Source organism: Chanos chanos, chromosome 12 (genome assembly GCF_902362185.1).
Source record: "Chanos chanos chromosome 12, fChaCha1.1, whole genome shotgun sequence".
Taxonomy (NCBI): Eukaryota; Metazoa; Chordata; class Actinopteri; order Gonorynchiformes; family Chanidae; genus Chanos; species Chanos chanos.
Window position 1 is genome coordinate 18,245,368 of NC_044506.1, and position 23,083 is coordinate 18,268,450.

The 23,083-nt window shown below is 41.8% G+C and overlaps 1 protein-coding gene across 1 annotated transcript in view; it reads right to left on the minus strand.

Moving 5' to 3' along the window:
• Positions 1-23,083, minus strand: part of csmd3b (CUB and Sushi multiple domains 3b) — a 346,791-nt gene that overhangs the window by 122,075 nt on the left and 201,633 nt on the right. Inside the window, 11 exon segments of the mRNA XM_030788642.1 lie at positions 1,310-1,498; positions 2,307-2,522; positions 3,771-3,887; positions 5,468-5,656; positions 6,089-6,276; positions 6,407-6,545; positions 7,565-7,759; positions 9,975-10,301; positions 11,182-11,364; positions 16,451-16,563; positions 17,504-17,607. Of these exon segments, the coding sequence (XP_030644502.1) occupies positions 1,310-1,498; positions 2,307-2,522; positions 3,771-3,887; positions 5,468-5,656; positions 6,089-6,276; positions 6,407-6,545; positions 7,565-7,759; positions 9,975-10,301; positions 11,182-11,364; positions 16,451-16,563; positions 17,504-17,607 (1,960 nt within the window).

Sequence of the window (23,083 nt, forward strand, 5' to 3'; positions counted from 1 at the left end):
CAGCTGGCGTCGGACTCAGCGTCGCATAGATGCGAACCTCCAGACACAAACAGCCTGAACGACTTACTCACAATTATGATGAATGTATGTGATTAATCCCCTGTTCCTTTTTTCCCATTTAAGTAAAAAAAAAAAAAAAAGACTGCTGACCTTCTCGCACGAAGGCAACGGAAGGAAGAAAAAAAAAAAAAAAAAAAGTAAAAAGAAAAAAGCAGAGCTAGCACGCAAAGCGGTGAAAATGTTTTTTTTTTTCCATTATTATAATTGCCACTTTATTTGTGCTTCATTTTCTAAATAACACGTGTGGATATCTTCCAGGAGACGCTGCTGCAGGACTGTGATTTCTTTGTAAAATCTTAATAGTTTTTTTTTTTTTTTATGGCTACACATTACCTCTTCCCTCCCACATTGCCTTGTCAGAGATCCGGAGAGGTTGAATCTACAGCGACGTGGCGTGCTGAACAGAAAACTGCGTTCCCTTCCTGCCTTACTGGTGTTTCGTGAGCGACAGATAAAAGTGAAAGAAGCAGTATTAGGTATCGGACCTGATGGGCACAACAGGCAGGATGTCTTCGCCAATAGTGACAAGTACGGCTGTCACGTTGCTTGGCGAAAGCAGTGTTTCCGTGGCGTAAAACAGCAATATGCCAAGGATATGAAAGGAGGTCGAGTAACCTACCATAATTCATTCTGGCTAAATAAGGCAGAGACTTCGTAAAGTTGATTTTGATTCTCAGAATTAGAGGCTATTAAGCTGCACACGGCTCTGTAAACCATCTCTCTATTGGTGTGGAGGTCAGGATGCACGCTTTCCAACGAACATTACCTTGATGAGATATGGTTTAAAGCAGTTTGATGGATTCTCAGTGCTGGGTTTTATTGACAGCAGACGCTTCCTTTCTCTTACAATGCAACAGGAACCATATCCATGTGCCGTACTGTCTAGTTAGAATTAGTCTCAGGTGAACAGAACTCCAGTGAAGTGATTTTCATACTCTGGTACATGTTGTCAGCTAAAGATGAGGAGGGTGTTTAACAACTGATTGACAATGGCCACAACCAATCAGTATCTGCAATGGCTGGGCTCCAAAGATTAGCTTCCCATCCGAGAACAATGAAAACCGCCCAGTCTTTGATCCTGTCTGAAGTGGCAAAGTGCACCAGAGCTTGAAAGGTTTTGCAGATGGGATAGTTCAGCATCTGCTCACCTGAGACTAAGTCTGAATTAGAAACATGCAAAAAAAAACCAAACAAACAAATAAAAATACATAAAAGAGGTCAGAGTGAATGAAAACAGCTGACAACGTACCCACACACCTTGGAAGAGGTGCACTCCACATACGCCGCCCCCCTCCCAGGCAAATGATCTCTGGCGCCCCCTCCAGACGGTATCCCATATTGCAGGAGAAGGTGAGCGTGTCGCCGATGCCGAAGCTGTACCCGTTGCGCCTGCCGAAACGTGGGACCCCGGGGTCCTCACACGGCTCTAAGTTGTACTCTGATAAACAAATGCACCACATGGGCTCAGTATGGTAGAACGTAGCGGTAATGACACTGAACGTTGTGTAATAAGATTTCTATATTAATTATGAGCAATACGTGTAGCTTGATTTTAACTAGCTGGTCGCTGCTAACTGTTAACAGATCAAAAGACACTCAGAATCTGTACTTGATAAGTAAACTAGAAAAACAAACTAATCCCTCCTAGTACATTACAAGCCTTTGCAAGAAGTTCTTTGTAAATCAAAAATGTGACACTCTAATTACTTTTCAGCTTTATAAGTTTTGAAAGTACACAATTATGTGTAAAGGGGATTAAAGATTTATCTCATTTGAGAGACCTGCATTTACTCTGAATATCACTGAGTGTGTAGACCTGATGTCACAGTGAAAAACATATCCATGAATCATCAGAGTTAAACAAAGTATCACAGCATGATACGATTCACAGGGTTTAAGGACACACAAAACAAGAGGGATATTTCATAATTACACGTTCCCTAATGGGATGATTACTCCATTAATTATGATGGCAAACCCCCGTATTCAAATGACCTGGGGGTATAAAAAAAAACAGCAAAATAACAGGAACTGAAGAAAAAAACAAGTTCTGTTTGCAAGGTTGGAGCAATGTTCTGTAAAAAGTGCCACACTATTGTCTTGTACTGTCATGTACAACCTCTTCTCTGCAAGCCCCTTGACAACACTCTACAGACACATAAGCAAGTGCACACCTGCATGCTCCCCCTTCCATAGGCACACACACACACACACACACACACACACACACACACACACAAACACACCTGAGAAGGTGATGTTGAATCCCTCATAGGAGATTGAGAAGTCAGAGATGAAGCGGAGCTGGGCTTTGAAGTTTCCATAGAGGCCCGCATTGATGGGCGACGGCAGCTCTGAGCCTGTGAGGCGGGCCAGCGGCTGCACAAAACTCCCGTTCTCCGTGATAAGCAGGTAGTCATGGTGATCCTCCAGGTGGAAGGTGTTGAAGGTGAACTGGACCCCTGTAAAGACAAGCCAGGAGCAGAGGACAGGTGTGAGGCCAGCTTATAACAGCGTTTCAGCTGCCTTTCAACCTCAGATGAGATTGTAGCATCACGCCGGGGGAGGGGTGGGGGTGAAGGTAATGTAAATCTGACACAAAGTACAAGCAAAGGACACAAAAAAAAAAAAGAATTTATGGTATAATCTCAATGCATGAGAAGCTAAAAAATCAATGAAAGTGGAACACAGGGATTTTTTGATACCCCTTCCTCCTTTTTTTTGTTGTTTTGAAGAAAGATGGAAGGAACCACATTTCCATTCTGTATGATTATTCCAAAGACCATAATGCTGTTCTGTATTGAATACGGTAGCAGCCATGGGAAATTAAAATTCAAAGGAACTTTCTTTCTTCTGAACTCAAAGCTTGTAAAATGATATTTCATATGGATGAGTATCAAAATCTGTATTCATGGTAGCGTGTTTTACTGTTTTAGCTGGCCGTCTGATAGACTCCGGGAGTTCCTTCCTCATCCATTTATTAATCCACACATTAATCCTCCGTATTGGACAGAAAGAAAAAAAAAACATTTGCCCTCCTGTCTTAATAAGTTCTTCTTGGTTACCAGCAATGCAGGCTGCTATGAATCTAGGTCAATGTGGAGATGAATGAACCATAATTTTTTTTTTTTACATGTGTAATTACCTTGTAATTGCACGAGACCTACATGAAACCTGTACTTTACATTAAAACAACAACAACGAAAAAACGTTTTTTTTTTCCCCCCAGAAACTTCATTTCCTGACACAGGTCCACATTTTTATCGATCAGTGGAGACTATTCAAACACTGAGCCATGTCTTGCAGTTTTGTAATACTGGACTGATCTGTGAGCATGGGAAATGACTGGGTTTGGGAGGACAGCTCTTGTGCCTTTTGGATATACCTGTCACATCTTAAAAACCTTATGCTTGCAAGTCAATTATCTAGCGAGTGATTTTGCAAAACTTTGCTAAATTTCTTAATCCCTTCTTGCTCAAAGTGGCCCCTGGCACAAATCCTTTCAAATGTGGATATGACAGCTAACAGAAAGAGTTCTGGGATTTTAAAACCGAAGCGGGGACGTTCGCTCTCGAGCGTTTTACATTAGGACTATAAAGAACCTATACAAATCCCACATAAGACTATAATAAGTATTTCATTAATATCAATGAATTTTAAGGTCAGCCAAAAAACATGAATAGATATTTGACTGACTGCTTTGCCCTTACCTTTGCCGTGACTGACTTCCACGGTCCAGGTGCAATTCAGAGAACTGGGGTACACCTCTGGGTACCCAGGGGACAGGATGGTGCCTCCTGGACCACGAACGTCTCCCCCACAGAGTGCTGGAAGACAGAAAAAGGTTCAAGATTGAGAAAATTGCTCTTGTTGTAAAGGACAAGGGCATAGCGCACACAGTAAGGAGTGACACAGTTACTGCAGTGTTATAAAGCAATTTCTGCTGCTGTAGCACTTTCCCCAATGGCAAAAGCAAGGATGGGGACTGTTTGAGAAAGGCTGATGCGATCCCTGATGAACAAGAGAGATACAGATGAATGTGACACGTCAAGGGTTGACTGTTGTTTCTTCATCCTAAGGAAGGAAACTCTTCTCATTCTCTTACTGAGGCAGTGCATCAGTATATCAATAATCAGTTACGCTATTTCACAGGGCGGTAAGCGCAGCTGTATCAAACTTTATCAAGTTTATCAAACTTTCTCTCTCTCTGTCTTACGCACATGCATGCACACACACACACACACACACACACACACACACACACATATCCTAGCTTGTCCTTACACATATTGTTTCTGTTATTCTTCTGCTTTTAAATCATCTCTGATACACTTGTCATGGGGTTCTGTGTTTTACATGACTCCCTTCGGTGAATGTGTTTGATCTCTGTCATCAAGCTCTCCCATAGTTCTGTGTGAGCTCTTAACTGCTCTACTCTTTCTTATACTGTTGCTGTCACAGTAGGAGACGCTTCTATTCATGTTCCATGTAAAAAAAACCAAAAAAAAACCCACATCCTGCCACCCCACTGCACATCACTAATACATGCCACGTTCAGAGAGGAGTCTGGGAATGACGAGGAGGCTGACGCTGCAGGGAGGTTAACGGTGCACCCCCTCCACTCCTCACCCCCTCCACCCACCATGAGGTCTAATCTGGTGAGCAAATCAGTTCCTATCAGCTAAAGCAGCCATCACAGTAAATTGCCTGCTCACAGACAGTCTAATGGCTTCACCATTGAATTGCATTGTCTCAGTTTAGCCAGCTCCAAGAAAAAAAAAAAAAAACAGAAAACAAAAAAAAAAACAGCAAGAGAGAGTCAATGGAATCAAAAGTGAAAGGGACAAGCAGCCTAAGGAGCTATGACAGGAACGACAAGGAGACCACTTTCATCAGCCTGTAATTTACCTGAAATGTCATTGTCTCAGAAAGCTCTGTTACTTTGGAGTTAAGAAAAAAAAAAAAAAAAAAAGGAAAAAGAAGAAAACCACAGCATGCTGTTTCTTTCTCAGCGCCAAAATTGCCTCGTCAACACTATTTTTAGCACAATCTCTGACCCTTCTACATACAACAAGAGGATTCATCTACTGTCTCTCTCTCTCTCTCTCTCTCTCTCTCTCTCTCTCCTGATATCCTGTTATTTCACCTTTGTAAAGTTTTTTTCTTTTCTTTTTTTTTTTGGACTTGTTTTTCTCTCCCAGGTGTGTACCAATTAATTTAACATCTGAGAGAAAAGTCTCAGATTTTTAGGGGCGTCATCAACTCAATCTCACCTACAGGGAACTGCAGTGACACTACCAACCACGCTCCCACATAACTCTCTGGAACTTTCTCTGGAACATCATTGTCCTCCTCTTCAGTCCACTTGCCTGTTCTAAACAAATTCGTGACGTTTCTGGACACCTACCGTCACAGGTAGGTAGCGGGTGGCTCCACCAATGATTCTTTTCACAGACTAGCGGCTCCTCATGGCTGAGCCGATAGCCCGAGTCGCAGCCGAAGGATACGGTGGAGCCGATGGAGAAGTCCTGTCCGTAGCGGAGCCCGTTGACGGGGATCCCAGGGTCCAGACAAGAGTAAGCATCCACTGTTACACCTGAGTATAGGCAGAGGGAAGGACCAGTCTCAGTTTAAGCTCACCTCTGAAGTTGTGGCTCTTCTGAACATTCGCACGTCTTCTGAACAACACAGCGCACATTTTCAACCTATCGGTTCAAAATGAATACATTTATGGCTACTCAGTATGTATGTATGTATTTTCTCACTTTTTTTCTCTCCGAACAACATTTTTAATTAATGCTCTCAGTTCTGGTGAGCTAATGTTACATGCGCATATAATTAAAGGTGGTGCCTTAGTTTATGTCTGAGGTAAGCAGGAACAGTACGATTGACCTTCGCATGAGGATAATTGGTTGGTTTCAGTTTGACCTGAAGGTTAGAGTGAAGGGGTTGGACAGGATGCATTTCGACTTCGCTCATTACGATCTCATACGTGGTTGCTGGAGTACGTTTAGCATGCAACACTTACTCTCGTAGAGGATCTTGAAGCCGCTGTTGGAGCGGCTGTTATCTGTGGTGAAGAGCATGTACAGGTGGTTACTGCTACTGAACAGGAACTGGGGCACCTGGGTACCGTTGAACGAGCCAATCAGAGGAGAGAGGAGGTTGGGACCGTCGTGGAGCTCCAGAAAGTCGCAGTTTAACTCGGTCTGAAATCTGAAAAAAAAGCATTAGGAGAGAATCCGTTTTTAATAAGACGGATAAGCTCGACTGGTTAATCTTCTGATTCATTTATTCGGCGTGTTTCACAACAGTTAAATGCCAAATTGCGTGGACATGCGCGTACTTTTCAAATGTGATTTTGATGGAGCGTCCAGGCTCCGCCTCTATCACCCATTCGCAGCTGAGTGAGTCCTTGTAGTAGCCTGGCCACCCAGGGGACAGAATGACCCCACTCGGTGCTGAAAAATGACCCCCGCAAGGAGCTGGAGAAAGAGAAAGGAAAGCAAAAATAAAAAAAGAAAGAAAGAAAGAAAAAAATGACTGTCCTGCCAACAAACAAAACCCCCCCCCCCCCAAACCCTCCAGTCATTTTAAATGAATATTAACTGCAGAATTCAGGTCCAAATGTAAAACACTGTTAAGCTATTGTAAAAATGTGCTAGTTCACACTGAGTTTACCAGCGTGTCCTCCTTGTCTACTCACATACAGTCATGTCAGTTAGCCTAGGTGCTAACACAGTTACATACAAATGGTAACCAAGAGGCAACCACTGTATTAAATGCAAGTACTTCAAGTACCTCCACTGTCAGTACTATATTTATGCTAATGAGACCCAGCAGTAGACACAGGGCACATATAAAACTCTTGAATATAGAACGTTTTATATATGGGATAATGTTCAGTGAGCTAGTCATTATTGGGGAATAAACCCCGAGAGGGTGATTCAGGACCCTGACGTGAAGCGGACCCCACTTATTACAAGGTTACTTCCTAAAGAAATCAATAATTTGACACAAATTAAAATGATTGATTTAAAAATTATTTTACCGATTTAAAAAATGATTTTATTGCTTCCGCTGAAAAAAAAAAAATAGTTCCATGGCAATGTTCTGTTAGTCATAGCACCGGTCTGCTATTCAGAAATAACATAGCGTAGAATGCCGTAAACGATCAGAATTGAGCATTCAACAAAGCCGTGTGATAAAAAACCTATAGAGCGCTTTCCATTGCCTTGGTCATGTGAGCAGTGCTAGAGCACAATCTGGGCTATGTCATGTTGAGGACACATGACTGACAGTTCATCTAACAGTTGCTGACAGGGGTCCTTCAGGGCTTGGTCCCTGACCCCAGCATACATATTTGACCTAAGGGTGAATGTCCGCTTATGTTTCAGCTCACCGACTCGCCGCGTCTGTCCATATGGTGGTCTGGGGACTAACTGCTTCGCATCTGAATACCAATCAGCAAACACGTCCCTTAAGCCGTTGGCAGAGTAATTACCTTCACATTTAGGGATGGGCCCACTCCACATCACTTTGCCGCTGTCCAGCTCGCAGGTGACCGTTTCGGTACCTTGGGTCTTAATGAAGCCGTCCTCACAGATGATCGAAATGGAGCTGCCGAGCTGGAAGTTGTCCCCGAAGCGCCGGGCGTTTAGTGGGATTCCGGGGTCAGGACACTCATTGTGACCGAAAGCTGAGGAAAAACGAGGACACCGGAATTCAGTGGCTTTCCAGAGTTACGGCAAGTGACGACATTGTCTATATTCTAAGTTCACATTAAAAGTTGGTATGAAAGTTGAGGGCTTTTGAAACTTTTGAAAAGTTTGTTGCCTTACGAACCCTTCAAAAACCTTAAAAAACCTTAGTCTTAACCTTAATCTATCCTTTTCTCTATCCCAAACCTCAAAGAACAAGCTTCACACCACGGTATGTTTTAAAATTGTGCTGTGAATCGCAGCTTTTTAGGTCAAGAAGTTTCCAGTAGCCATGGAAAAAAAAAAACACTTCCAGCAACACTGCAAGTGTGCAATACTTCATTCCCTTCTTGGAAAGAGACAACTAGGAATAGAAGCCTTATCCCCTCCCAGGGACTAAAACGCTTCTCATCTGCTCACTTAATATGCGATTTGACTGTCTTTTAATACTAAATGAAACAAACAAAAAAGTGCCCAGTCTGAAGTGTTGTGTTTGGGTTGCATTTCATTTGAAGGAAAAAAAAAAAACCAAAAAACAAAAAACTAAAACTGCAGGCAGGGCTTGAGGTGAAGAAAAGAAAGAAAGAAAGACAGAAAGAAAGAGAGAAAGAGAGAAAGATTCTCTCTCTTCACTTAGGGGTGTTTATTCATCTACTTAGTGCTATTGACCTCCCAGCTGTTTTGTCAGAACTTTATGAAGCATACACTCAACTGCCCCTGGAGCAGATGGCTCAGAAAGGCTGGAGCCCCTTAAAGCGAGCTCAGATGGACCCGGCCTGATGGATTCTCGGTGACAGGAGAGGCCTGCGAGAGGGACGTGACGTGTGTCAGGACGAATACCCGATTTAACAGTTCTCAATCATACGGCTCCCGACAGCTCTTTACAGGCAATGTAGAGTCGGGTGTCAGCGTGGTAAAGAGGGCAGATCTAACGCTTCTGTTCCTAATGACCGCAGCCTAATGTGCCCGCTCTGGACCGGCGGCCTCCCTTTTTATTTCTTTCTTTATTTTTTTGAAATTTTTTTTCTTCTCTTTCTCCACTTTTTTTTTTTTTTTGTCGTCCGAGGAGATGATGGATTATTGTGACATTTTGTACCCCTCTAACCAAATAAAGGCCATTAAGAAGTCACTTTGTTAGTGTGAGTGAGTGTGTGCGTGTTTGTGTGTGTGTGTGTGTGTGTGTGTGTTTGTGTATGAGAGAAGCAGAAATAGATTAAGCAGTGATGTGACTATGAATGACATTGTGGATGTTCTCTAAAATTTGATAAGTACCAAAACGTTGGCAAAATACTGAAATGTGTACCATCGACTACTCTTTACCCCTAATTTATCAACAAAGCACTCAACAAACAACAATGATAATGACTGCATGTAAGTGTAGTGTTCCATTTCTGTGATCTGGGTCATCTGTGAATATACTCTACTCAATATAGAAGAGTAATCATGAAGCACGCTAAAGACTTTACTGTCCCCCTCTACGGCATCACTCATGTAACACGGGCAGTTATGATATGTTATTCTCCAATAACAAAAGAATGGCTCATGCACAAAGCATACTAGTATGTGACTACATATTTTTTTATATATCCAATTTTTTGGGGAGATTTTTATGGGAAGATTAAGATTATTACATCATCAGTCATACCCATAGACATTATCCATACTATTATATATGGCAAGCCCCCCCCCCCCCCCGTGAAGCCTGGTTCACAGATATTTTATTCAACCAACATTATTTTTGAAACATTGTAATCACTTTTTATTACTGCAGGCTGCAAGATTCATTCTCTCTCCTCACGATCTTGCAGGGTTTAAACCAACAACCTTTTGGTTCCTAGCCCTGAACCTCTCTCTTCACAGTCCTGTAGGGTTTAAACCAACGACCCTTTTGGTTCCTAGCCCTGAACCTCTCTCTTCACAGTCCTGTAGGGTTTAAACCAACGACCCTTTTGGTTCCTAGCCCTGAACCTCTCTCTTCACAGTCCTGTAGGGTTTAAACCAACGACCCTTTTGGTTCCTAGCCCTGAACCTCTCTCTTCACAGTCCTGTAGGGTTTAAACCAACGACCCTTTTGGTTCTTAGCCCTGAACCTTTCTCTTCATATTCCTGCAGGGTTTAAACCAACAAATCTTTTTGGTTCCTAGCGCTGAGCCTCACTCCTGTTGTTCTGTGAAATAAATCCCACAGAGAGATTGACTGTGTCATGACACTCACTGCTGTAGGTGATGTTAAAGCCCCGGCCAGACATGGAGTGGTCGGCCTGGAACTCCAGCCTCAGGATGTTGGCGTTGCTGGTGAGGTGGGAAGGGACTTCGGTCCCTGTGAAGCGTCCCAGGACGGAGGAGTCCAGCAGCTCACCGTCTTTCACCGTCAGGATGTCATAGGGAGCTTCCAGATCAAAGTCATTGAATGCTAGGTGGATCCGGTTGCCCGGTTCCGACAGGATCAGCCACACACAGTTCAGGTTGTTTCCATAACCTTCTGGATAGTCTGGAGATAGCACTGTTCCCATCGGAGCAGTGAAGTTTGACAGGCATGGAACTGTGCAAGGCAAAAAAGAAAATGATTTAATAAATAGAATAGAACAGAACAGAACAGAACAGAACAGAAGAAGAACAAAACAGAACAGAATAAAATTGAATAGAAAACAATAGAACAGAATAGAATTGATGCAAAAAAATGAAAAAAATGTTTACGATCAAACAGATATTGCTTCATTTCTAAATGACACCACAGTCTGTCCTCAATAAGAGACAGTGACCTGATTTGCCCCCGTGTCTGGAGAGATGTTGACATAGAAATAATTTTGAATATAATTTAATAGAATAATTTAATAAATAATACATAAAACATATGAGAAACATATTTTATGTACTGGCAGAGCTCTGGGCATTTGTGATGTCATGGAAATGTCCTGAGATGCTTTATCACACGTTTGTCTTTAGTGGGCAGAATCTCACACTCTGTTGCGAATTACATCTCTCCCTGTGTCTTCTGCAATATTCATATTGCAATATGCCAAAGATGGCCCAGAGCAGGCTAAAAATAACTGTGCCCTGGTCCCTACTCCAATTAAATAGAGGCAAGAACTTTGTCTATGCATTTCAAAGCTGCTATAATACACACATGAGTGTGTATGATTAAAATCCATAAAAAATGCAGCATCTTAAAACTCTCAAGGATCCAATGTAGGATCATCAAGATAAGGTTCCCTTGTAGATGTATTAGATATTTTACTGCTCTAAAAAAGGCCAGTTACAACTTTGAGAAGATTGTGAGCTGAGCTGTAATGCTTTTAGTTGATTCTGCTCTGTCCCTGGTTAATGACAGATGGGTTTTTGGGGAGCATCCGATGAATCCTCTTGTGTTTACAACGTGCACAGAAAATGTTACGAGGTGTGAGAGCAGGTCCTGTACTCACAGATGCAAATGGGAACGTTGGCAGACCATTGGTTGTTATTTTGGCAGGAGATGGTTTTCTCTCCGATCAGCTCAAAGCCAAACTGGCACTCGAAGCGAAGGACATCTCCGTTGGAGAAGCTGTCCCCTTCCCTCGTCCCGTACAGAGGGGTCCCGGGATCGCCGCAGCTCTCTTTGTCGATTTCTGTGGAGAAGGAAAAGAAACCCCCCCCCCCCCCCCAGAAAAATCTTTAATGGACTGCTGCTATTTTAAGAAACTGTGTGAGAATGTATCTTATTTCCCCATTACTTCAAAGCTTAGGGGCGAGATCTCATCAACATGGCATGACTCCTTAATAAGTTGCAGGGAGAACCATGAAACGTTCCTAGAATACATGAATATGCCTCAAAAACGCATCAGCAAATTCAACTCAAACCTGCGTTGTGAAATGAAGAGTTTTTTTTTTTTTTTTTTTCGAAAAACTAAACGACAAAGTCGAAAGCCCTTGAAAAGGTAAACGACCTCTGAGCGTTTCTGTTTTGTCCAGATAAGCTAGCAGTCTGACCCCGCGCAAGGTTTTAGCCATCCACGAGAGAAAAATCTACCGCCCCCGTGTGCCACCCTGGCCTCCGCGAGGTCACCACACCCAGATAACTCGGCCGTTCCGAGCGTGGGCGAGCTTGGTGGTCGGCCACTAAGAGCCTAATACATCTTCCCCGGACACCCGGCGCGCCGGCGCTCCCAGCCGAACGTTGTACGTGCTTCCCCTCGCCTTCCCGAAACGAGAAAAAGGGGAAAAAACTCAGGGAAATTATATTTGAGAAAGGAATCAATGTTGGATCGCATTAAGGAGGTATTTTTCCTCTGCAACTCAGGTGTACACGGTGATGTATGGTATTAATTTCCAGCGTGACATGCTCTTTATGATGTCTCACAATAACCCCCCCCCCCCCGCCCCGACCTCCTGTCTGCTCCTCATTGCATAGAGTGGAGGAGCATGGAGGAATGGGGTAGGGTTGGGTGGGGGGGGGGGGCATATTTACTGCTTTGTACTTTATGGGCAACGGTGGGGTAAAACGAAGAACAAATTGCCTGGCACGAACCCGCAGCATCTGAATAATCCCTGACAAAAAGCGTCAGCCTCAGTGTAAGGTCAGCTGGTCTGAGGGGAATTGGTGAAACCGCCGGCTGCCTGCTAAATACAAACGCTTTCATTGTGCCCCAGTCACCCCACAAAACCTTTTGTTTGCAGTTCAGGTACGTTAAATCAAAGCAATATTGAAGTCACACAGAAACACGCTCAAAAAAAAAAAAAATGTCAAACTCGCAGGGGGACCTGTGCTGTTATGCTTTTATAAATCAAATGCTATTTAACCTCTGTACGAAAATAAGCGCAGTTTTAATATCGTATAAATTTTCAATACCTAACAAAAACGGCAGTAGTTTCCAGAGGTTATCTTATGACATATCTCATAAAAATCTCATCTCTATCTGTCATTTCATCTCATTATCCCAGTTTCATACATCTCCCCTGATTCCAGTCTGAACAAATTTGACATGTCAAATGAATTCGGGTTGGGTGTACTTTTCAGAACAAAAATGAAGCGCGTTTCAAAAAGCGTTTTACAGAAGTCTTATACACACAACCAACAGTACCAGGCTCTCAAAAGACTCAATTCTGAAAGAGGTTTTGTTTCTTTTTAGAATAGGGTACCTGTGTCTGGGGAGACTTAATGACTCTGTCCCTTTATCGCAGTCCAAGACCAGAGAGTTGAAATATCAGTCAAAGTCATAAGATTTGCATCTAGACTTGCCTACACATGAAGTTAATGGAGAAAATGGACTATTTCCATAAAACAATGGGAAACACTGGGAGAGTAGCAGAGATGGGTGGTACACAGCATTTCTTCTCATAGGCAAACATAAAGAGATATTAAAATCTCATCAGCAGATGAGCATATAAACACACACAGAACTACTGACCTCATCACAGAACACATTTACAGGGCATCTGTCAAAGGCGACAGTGTCGTCCATTACTTGGCGTAAGAGAGAGGCAACGAGCATATGGGTGCTTGAGCGTCTACAACTTTACCATCGAACGAAGCCACGTCATCTTTCGCCTCTAGCGACTCAACTACATTCTCAAACGCACAAATACATACTGATCGATCTACTATGAGAATTACAACCGTTTTCTTAATTGTATATCTGGCAAAAAAAATACATGTCTGATTGTGAGAGAGGGATAAAAAAAAAAAGTTTTATGGAGACTTAAACAGTGACTTTTGAAAGGGTCTTGGCGATTAATGTATGAGAAAAACGTATGAGATTGTCACTGAATTTGGCTCTGTGAATACGTTACGGTTCTTACAGTCAATCAGACGGACTGAGCGTTCCCTCAGCTCATTTGGCTAAATCTCCGACGCCAATGCCTTCCATCTCTCATCTCTGGTTTGAATCAAAATGATATGTGGCAAAAAACGTACTTCCCTGGTAGGAGAATGGCGTGAAAAACGACCTTTAACTTAAATGGTTGTATTAAAATGATGTCATCATGTCTTCTCGGTGTAAAATCTGTTCCTTTTGTGTAAAATTCGGCGACTTGACAGTTGATGAATTGGTCTGAACGGAAGCATACAGGATACAATAAAGCCCGTGTGACAGAATATAGACGAGAATCCGTCCGGTAATGTGATAGCAGTTTAGTCTTATGTGTTCACTTTGCCTTCACCGTGGTTTGAACCTCAGACATCCATTTCAGAATCTAATCCTTCACATCACCCTGTTATTAACTATGTAATACCTCATCCTCCATTCATTTAAATGAAGAACATCTCGTCCCCTATGTAATCAATCCAGAAATGGTTTATCCTAATCAACTCCAGTGCTGAATACCTGTCAGGTATTGCATAGAGAAATCTGCTTCATAATTTATCTGAAAAATAATGACACGCGTGTGAAAAATACAGAGACGGGTAGAGGCTTGATAATTTGCTGTCTGCTGTATGGTAATATAAGTGAAATGTTTTGACTGAGGGATGGTACAGCTCACAGACTGGCTATGATCTGAACCTTAGGGATGTTGTCTTTAGCTTCAAGTCTATCAAACTGGTTTGACTTTGAGGAGAATCTGACTGTAGCCCACTTAAGAAAACCAAATGCCCATGAAACCGTTCCTACATACTTAAATGGTGAGTATGTATTCTTCCTCTTTTAAGGGGGAGAGAGATAGAGAGAGAGTGAGAGAGAGAAGAGATGACGGACCATTGGACTCCCAGAAGTAGCACTTTTTTTGTGGTACAACCAAAAAAAAAAAAAATCCCAAAAAGTCTAAAACTTGCTAATCTGATGCACACTTATTAAGCCAGCCATAGATTCTCATCAAGCTACTGTTAAAAAAAAGAGGAAGTACATGAAGCTGTGCATCAAAGAGAAGGCGAGTTAATGGAGATTTCTGAACGATGTTGTACACTTCAGCTCAAGCACATTAATGCAACAGCATGCTAATGATGAAAATGTTCAGACAGTCTGTCAAGCTAATTGTTAATTGTTTCATTTACAAGATGACATGAATGAGGGATAATCAGAAAGCTCTAACAAGGTATATTCATTACCGTTTCTTTCTCTTTCTTTCTTTCTTTTCTTTTTTTCTAATCAAAATGAGAAGAGATTTTATACATATTTGAATGACATACCGTAACTGACTAGAATGCAGATTGAACGAATCTGTGTGAAACTAGCCCGTTTAAAGAAACTTCTCTATCATTCTGAGGTTCACATGAAGGGGCGGTTATGAAAAATAAGTTTGTTTGACTACATCAGCTCGGGTTAAGGTTTGTGTTGTATTCTCATTATTCTCAGGAATACTTTTCATGCACTCCAGTGTACTGTGGAAAGGTTGTAGTAATTGTTCACAAGACAAAGGGGGTGGAAATGCATGAGACAAACAAATCTTAAGGAATGTGTTTTGTTTCAGGAAGCAAAATGAGAACACACTGTGAATCATCAAATTAAAAGGGGAGGGGGAGGGGGGGGAATCATAACTCCAACGCACAAAGGCAAGGCACAGATACTTTCTTTCCCGTGTGTAAGTTCTGTCTCACTGCAGTGACACGCAACCACATGCCAGAGACACTGAACTACTTGTTTGAGAAACTGATGATGTAAACAAACAGACAAACAAACAAACAAACACTACTTTCTGTTACTTTCTGGTCAACCAAAAATGTATCTGGGAGACACACTTACAAATGACAGCAAATTAGATTTCTGGGGACTACTTCTATCCTCCAAATGGTATAGAGTATAAGCATTACGAAATTAGCAAGCAAACTAATTTTTTTTCTTTCTTTTTTTTTTTCAGCAGCCAGGTATATTGTGCCATGATTCAGAGGGACTTTCCACCTAGCTCACCTCTTTTCATCCCAGCGGATGGATTGCTGTCCATCATAGAGGCACTAATTTATTAGAAATCTAGAGGGAGTGGACATAATCAAACATATGGGTGTCGTTGGGGCCGTTACTTATATGAAGCACTGGATATAGCTCATATTTTGACGGATGGAAGCCCGGTGTCTGGAAATTGAGTCTCAGGAAGTGTCCGTCCCGTGATTCGTGTGGCACATTCAACAAAGCCGAGCATTTGTCGAATGACCGGCGTTTGTCATGTGTTGCCGAAGAGCAGTAACGGGTGAACTTTTCTTCGGCGGAGCAAATTGCTCTCGGAAGAGGGTCGCGATTCGGACGTGAAAAGTGCAACGGCCTTTCCTTCACTCCTGGCCCTGATAAGAGAGGCATGAATCAGCCGTTTGACATGTCAGCGCGATTGAATGGGCTCCAGCACCTTTTCAAGGTCTGTCTTGGTACGTCATGCACACCTCCTCTCCAAATGAGTCATTTTTTTTTTGTTCTCTTCTTTTGAAGTGTGTGTAATGTGACAGTGGGATTCATTTGGAAGTGGGTGTTAACCACAGTGTGCACCAGTTTGCATCAGGTGTATGTTCAGTGTTCACCAGCAGTTCTTCTTGGAAGGAAATGAGAATCTTCTTCTGAGCAAATGTGTTTCTCTCTCTCACACACACAAACCTGCACACACACTCGCACACACACACACTTATGCATATTTGTGTATGTGTGTGTGTGTGTGTGTGCATGTGTCAAAGTCATCAAAGTGAACAGCAGATGCACACACACTCAAACAGACATTTCACATACACACACAGACATGCATAGACATCACATGCACACACACAGACACACACACACACACACACACACATCACAATACCTTTATAGTTAATTTTGAAGCCGATGGAACCCACGCTCTCGTCTGACTGAAGGTGCAGCCACATTTGATGGGTCATACTGACTATGAGGTCAGGAACAAAGCTGCCACTCAGACTGTCAGAACAAAGACACACAAAGAAAAACATGAGTCCACAACCTGCCCTGGAGCTCATGTAATATCGCTATATCTGTGACTGATTCGTGTCACGTACCACCTCCACTGTAGACACATCTAAGCAAAAGATTATTATTTTAAAGGACAAGTACACAGAGCTAATTAGTGTACGGTGGAATTGCTGTAGTAAAGAGGTCAGAGCTGTCCTGAGAGCTAATGGGATTTGTAGTAGGAACAAGTTTCAGAGTGCAAAATTTGACAAAAATGACAAAACAACATTGACATTTTTATGGATTTGACCACTTGATCAAATGAGTCTTTGATACTAACAAATTACGTCGCGCGGATTATCAGGGCCAGACGATTATGAAGTCTTTGAATGATTACCTTAACTCTAATACTCTTTAAAAGGATTATTTCCTTACTTGTTCCTCCACTCAACCTCATATCTCTGAGTGCTTAATGACTTTATTTGTTAATTGTATCGCTAACGCCGACTAAATTCTGTTGATGAAGCCTGATTAGAGGTACTTATTCACGCGGAGTAAGTTTTTGGAGGTAAAAGAAAAGGCAGAGAGGAGAAGAGGACTGAAGGTAGAATCAGGGATGGATCAATGATTTGAACATATGATAGCTAAGTAACCGTCTGAAACCATCAAAAGGAATCTCAATGAATCCATGAATCTCAAACATCCTAATTATTTTAAAAAAAAAGGGTTTTAATATGCTTTTTTTTTTTTTTTTTTTTTTGCATGGTGGTGTTCACTCAAACACCATGCAACCATGTCTCAGATGTATAGAAACGACGGGGCAGAGGGGCAGTTACCGAATAAGAAACCCGTGTTTAGAGACGAGTTTCTGGACACCATCTGCAATTGAGCTGGTATTTGGTTGATTCATCAGGAAGACTGTGTGTTAAAAATCACAGGTTCAACTCACACTTGCAGTATTGTCTTGGGGTCACCAACTTCTCCTCCATCGCCGATGGTTAGAGTATCGTAACCCAGCTCCAGGTCAAACTCTTCAAAGTTAATCTGAATTACCTGTCAGGAGGAATGAGAGATTACTGTTAGTGATGTGTCAAACGACCTGAATTAGGCTTTATGACTCTTGTATTATAGGATCCCGCCAGCCAACTGCAATGGGCAAGCAGTCTGCCAAAACACGGCTATTTACCGGAATTCACTGAAAAGCTAAAAGGCAAGTGGAGTAATCAGAACACATCTGACATTTATTAGAGAAGACATTCACGTTCACCTTATGTCCTCTGATGTGGAGTCGGATGTAACCGGTTAACGTTAATGACTGGGCGTGTTATCAGAGTTTCGGTAAGGTACTAAAATCGCCATCGCTGAATAAAACCAAGTGGCTTTACAACCTAATTTGAGTTTAAATTTAAATGAAATACAAGCCTCTCTGACAAGAATGGTACCATACGTTAGACGTTTCACCCAACGCTCCTCACTTCCACTATTATCCAAATGATTCCAGCCATTCCAAGGCAAATGGTCTGTCATTTCAGAAGAGAAAAGACCCTCAGAGTGATTAGAGTGAAAAACCACTCTCTAACTATATATATATATATATATATATATATATATATATATATGTATATATCCTCTTCTGCCAGGATGCTGCAGGCTTTTGTAGTTCTACTTTTGTTTTTAGCACTGTGAGACCTAGCTGCATATGGCTTGGAGAAAAGCATGAAAGAAAAAAAAAAAAAACCTGCAGAATTACTAATTACTCTCATTATACAGAGAGCGATCAATAGATTCATTCAAATCCAGTTATTTCAAAAAGAAAAGGATAATTAGGATGTAGTAAAAAAAAAAAAGAAAGAGAGAGAGAGAAAAATATAGTAGTTGAATACAGATCGAGATAAAAGATGGACGTGAATCAGACGGGGTGGGGTGGGGGTGGGTGGGGGCGGGGGGGTGTCGTCTGGAATTGAACTTTCCATTTTGCTAAACTCATTGAAAAATGCCAATAGGTATTAGTTACCCCAGCAACAGGCTCTCTGCTGATGCCGGGTCTTAGCTATTAGCAGCCAATGAGACTCTATTTCGGGGTGCTGAGTGACACTTGGATCCCGTTGTAAGCAAACAGTAATAGCGTGTTTTCTTTTTTTGTGTTTTTGCTAGTACACATATGTATGGTAGTGCACTCTGTGCACCGAGCCAAAACAAACAAACAAACAAACAAACAAACAAACAAAAACAGTAATTGAGTGGTAGATATAGACACAGAGGAAAACTGCAATGAGTGTCGATAATGAGCGTCATCCTTCCGACCGTTTAACGTCAGTTATGGAGTTCAGTCACCGGCCCGTGGTTGTCATGGGAAATGGAATTGGAGTCAGACTAATGTTGTTTCTGGGTAATGATTAAGGCAGCCATGCACAATATCAAATGTAGAGTGAACAGAGCCAACAGAACGGAATTATGACTTTGCAATAACGTGGCGGAACCCATGAAAAACGACAGCGGTGTTTGGGAATGAGGCCCTATGCTCACTGGAGCTTAGACAGATCCATTTCGAGGGGAAGAGAGTGCGGAGTTGTTTGAATGGGCCATTGTAACAGAGCCTGGCGGCTTGACAGCCAAGGAATAGCCTCAAAAAAAAAAAAAAAAAAACTTTTATCTCAATGGGCAGCAAAAATAAAGCACCCACACAAACTCAGAAATTTGACAGTGGAAGGGAGTCTCACACACACACACACACACACACACAAACACAAACACAATCAGAGATCAAGCCTGTAGGTTCTTTTTTCTTGGAAACAGGTGGTCAGGGAGCTCAAGTTGTACTTATTTTTGAGAGAACACAAACTGAAAAGCCAGTGTGCCTGGTCTGGCAGAGCACATTGTCCCAGCAGGAGGCAAAAGGAGAGCAGGTAAGCTCTCAGTCATGACTGCCTCAGTCCCTCAGGAAAGTCTGGAAGGTAATGAAGTGCACTGACGGACACACACACACACACACACACACACACATACACACACACACACACGCAAGCACAAACTTACACACACACACACACACACACACACACACACACACACACACATACACACACAGACACAAACACACGTGTGCACACACACACACACACACACACACACGCACACACACACACGCACACACACACATACATACACTCACACATACACACACACACACACACACACACACACACACATACACTCACAACCATATATATACGCTCAAGGTCAACAGCAGACAGACATACTCACTCACTTGAACACACACACACACACACACACACACACACACACACACACAAACACAAACACACATCTCATTTCCCAAAGATTAAGCTCAGAGAGATGAAATCTCCCAGATCTCCGTTGGCCTCTTCACTTTGCCCGCTGCACATTGTTTGTTGGGATTTACTTTTAACTGGACTCATATGTCTTTGGCACCACACCATTCAGTCAGCACTTCACTGCACTAATCCACTGCCACGTGTGGAAAAGCTGACTGTCCTCTGTCCACTCAACAGGGAATTAAATAAGAAATTAGAGAACAGGAAATAATGAAATAAGAAATATATAGTCAGGTTGCACTGCGGAAGCCTATGTTATGCTATGTTATACTTTATTACCGCTTGTGCAAATACAGCATAACAGTCACCTAAAGTTACGCCTCCTGTGATTGACAGGTGCGGGCTACTTTGCATAATGAAATGCTTCCTTTTTTTTTCTCCATTATTTTAATTTGAATGTTGGCGTGACTAATGGGAACACGTGTACTGAAAATTAAACTACAAATGTGAAAAGGAAAAAGCAAATGGAATTTTAATTTTAATTTTGGGAAGGGATATTAAAATTGAAAAACTAGATTCAAACAGCCAAAAAAGCAAATTTGAAGACGAGAAAGCAAATTTGAAAATGAACGTGTGGCTTTTTCACTTTCTTTTTTTTTTCTTTTTTCTTTTTTTTTTCATTTTAATTGTCTCGTGTCCTGTTTCCAATCTACTTTGATGAGAATATACTTTGATAGAGCCGTAATTCCTAATCATGGTATCGCACAATTTCATCCTTTCACCAAATGAGAAATGATTTTGTCTTATTTGTGGCTAGAGGGAAATTATACATTATTATAATCAGTTTGTTCAAAAGCGTTCGAAGGTCTTATTTGGCTGTACATATAAAACATACAGAAAAAACCCCCCACAGCATTACGGTCATGTGGATTCATGTGGAGTTGAACTCCACATGACAGTCATTTGTGAGGCTCATCTGTGATTGGCTCGTCAACATGGCAGACTTCAAGACGTGTCATCTTTGGCCAGCAGCTGTTTGGCCATGACTCATGGGCAGCTTCACCAGTTTGTGTCGTGTCAAACCAAAATGGTCCTAACGAGTCAAACGTCTTACTCACAGCAGCAAAAAAAAAAAAAAAATAATAAAAGCAAGAGCCATCGCTCATACCGCAGATCCTGCAGTCGTCAGACCCCCCCCCCCCAAAAAAAAACCAAATGCTTTCTCTAACATCACATCTACTCAAACAGGATACCAGAACAATTGGATTTTGTGTTCACAATTATATATATATATATATATATATATGTATATCTCAGATTTATTAAGGGGAGAGGAAAAAAGGCATTATTATAGCCTGAATGAATTTGATAAGCTGGCTGATAGAAATGACGACGCGATTACAATCTATCCCTCCTCTGGGCGTATCTGCAAACTCCAGTCTCCTCTGACTCAATATTCAATTTATACTTCAAAAACAACAAAATATCAACCTTTCTTCTGACGCTTGGGAAACATCAGAAAGAGAGTTGCAGGGGATTAAATATGACAAAGAAAATGTATTAATATGATTTATGCCCTCAAGTGCACACAGTTCTGGCCTGTCAATCAAAAAAAACCCCAAAAAAAAACAGAGTATACATATCTCAGGGGGAAAAAAAAGAAAAGATCTTAAGTCTCTCTGTTAAGGCGATGCAATTAAATGTATAGCAGCACTCAAAATGTCACAAAAGCGGTACATCCCTGGAATCAAAGACATGTGACAAATAAATCATCAGAGAAAATCAACAAGATAGCATTAACTCAAAGCTTATAGATTCCAGAACATGCGCGGAACAGAAAAAAGCTAATCTTGTTAGCGTGTTAGGAAGAGTTCCGCTCGTTTTATCCCAAAGCTAAAGTACAAAGGCTTCCCTGACGTAATTCCATTCCATGCTACGTATCAACCATATATTTTTTATGGCACTCACACTGAAAATTAGTTATGAAAATATATACTATATGTCACATCTGGAAATGAAATATTTTGTGCATTACGATGATGAGATGCTGCATATTTTGTGCTTTTACCTCTCTCTGTTCTTTTGCTAACAGTTAAACCAGTTACGACGGAGTAGGAATACCTGGTGTTCCTGGTTCCTATCTGCCTGAACAAATGTGTTTCTTTTAAAGTCTTTTTAAGGAAGACAAAAGAGACAGAAACAAAAGCTTATTATAATTGTTTGCCCCTACTGAGAAAATTGAGACACGTGTTACCGCTAGTTTTAATTTGACCTTAGCACTACTGTTGGAGGTTTTCCTGAAAAACATCAATCTTGGCAAATCAGGGGGCAGCACTGTAGTTTTCTGCTTGAAAAAACAGCGTGTTCCTTACTCGGGCCCACATAGGCCGAACCCTGAGAAACATCCACATATTCAGCCTGTGGCGACCACACTGACTTGTCAGAGGACTTGTCCTTCATGGCCACGGTAGCGAGACATGCACGGCTATATCTGCGTGCATGACTGTAGGAAGAAAAATGAAATCGCTATTGCAGTGTTTGTGGGTGGGGTGGGGGGGGGGGGGGGGGGGACTCCACAAGCTAGAAATGAAATGGATATTGGTCTTTTTCTTTTTTTTTTTTAACCACCACTATGCCTTTTAGTAATTAGTAAAAACAACAATGAGCTAGAAATTCCATTAATATTGGGTTTTTTTTTTGCCACCAATATGCCTTTCACTAATTAGTAAAAACAACAACAACAACAACAACAACAAAATATATGAGGCATTGGCCTCAGCTCATTCAAATGCCACAGTGAGATCTTTCCAGTGGATTCCTCTCTCTGGCAGGCCAACACACGTTACTGCAAAGCCATCACTGGGGCAGCAAGAGAGGTGTGACGCTCAACGTCTCCAAATTGAATTAAGCCTTGACACCCTCCAGTTCTCTCCCACCAAGGTTAAAGCAGGAAAACGCAATATAAATAAATGGGCCTCTTCGAAATTGCGTCTGCCAAGAATAAATGAAGTAATAATGTTTGGCACTGTGAGAAGCCATTAGCCATAGCTCAGATGAAGGAGGCTATAGTGATTTGGCATTTCGCACAGGCCACGTTCGAACGAAAAAATCATTTTGGGTCTATTTCAATTCCTCTTTTGCGGGGCAGTGGTATAAGTCTTGCCAGTTGAAAACGTTTTGGGATTCCGTAATGTTGGGTAATTAAAGGTACTCAGAAAAAAATTACGTTTGAA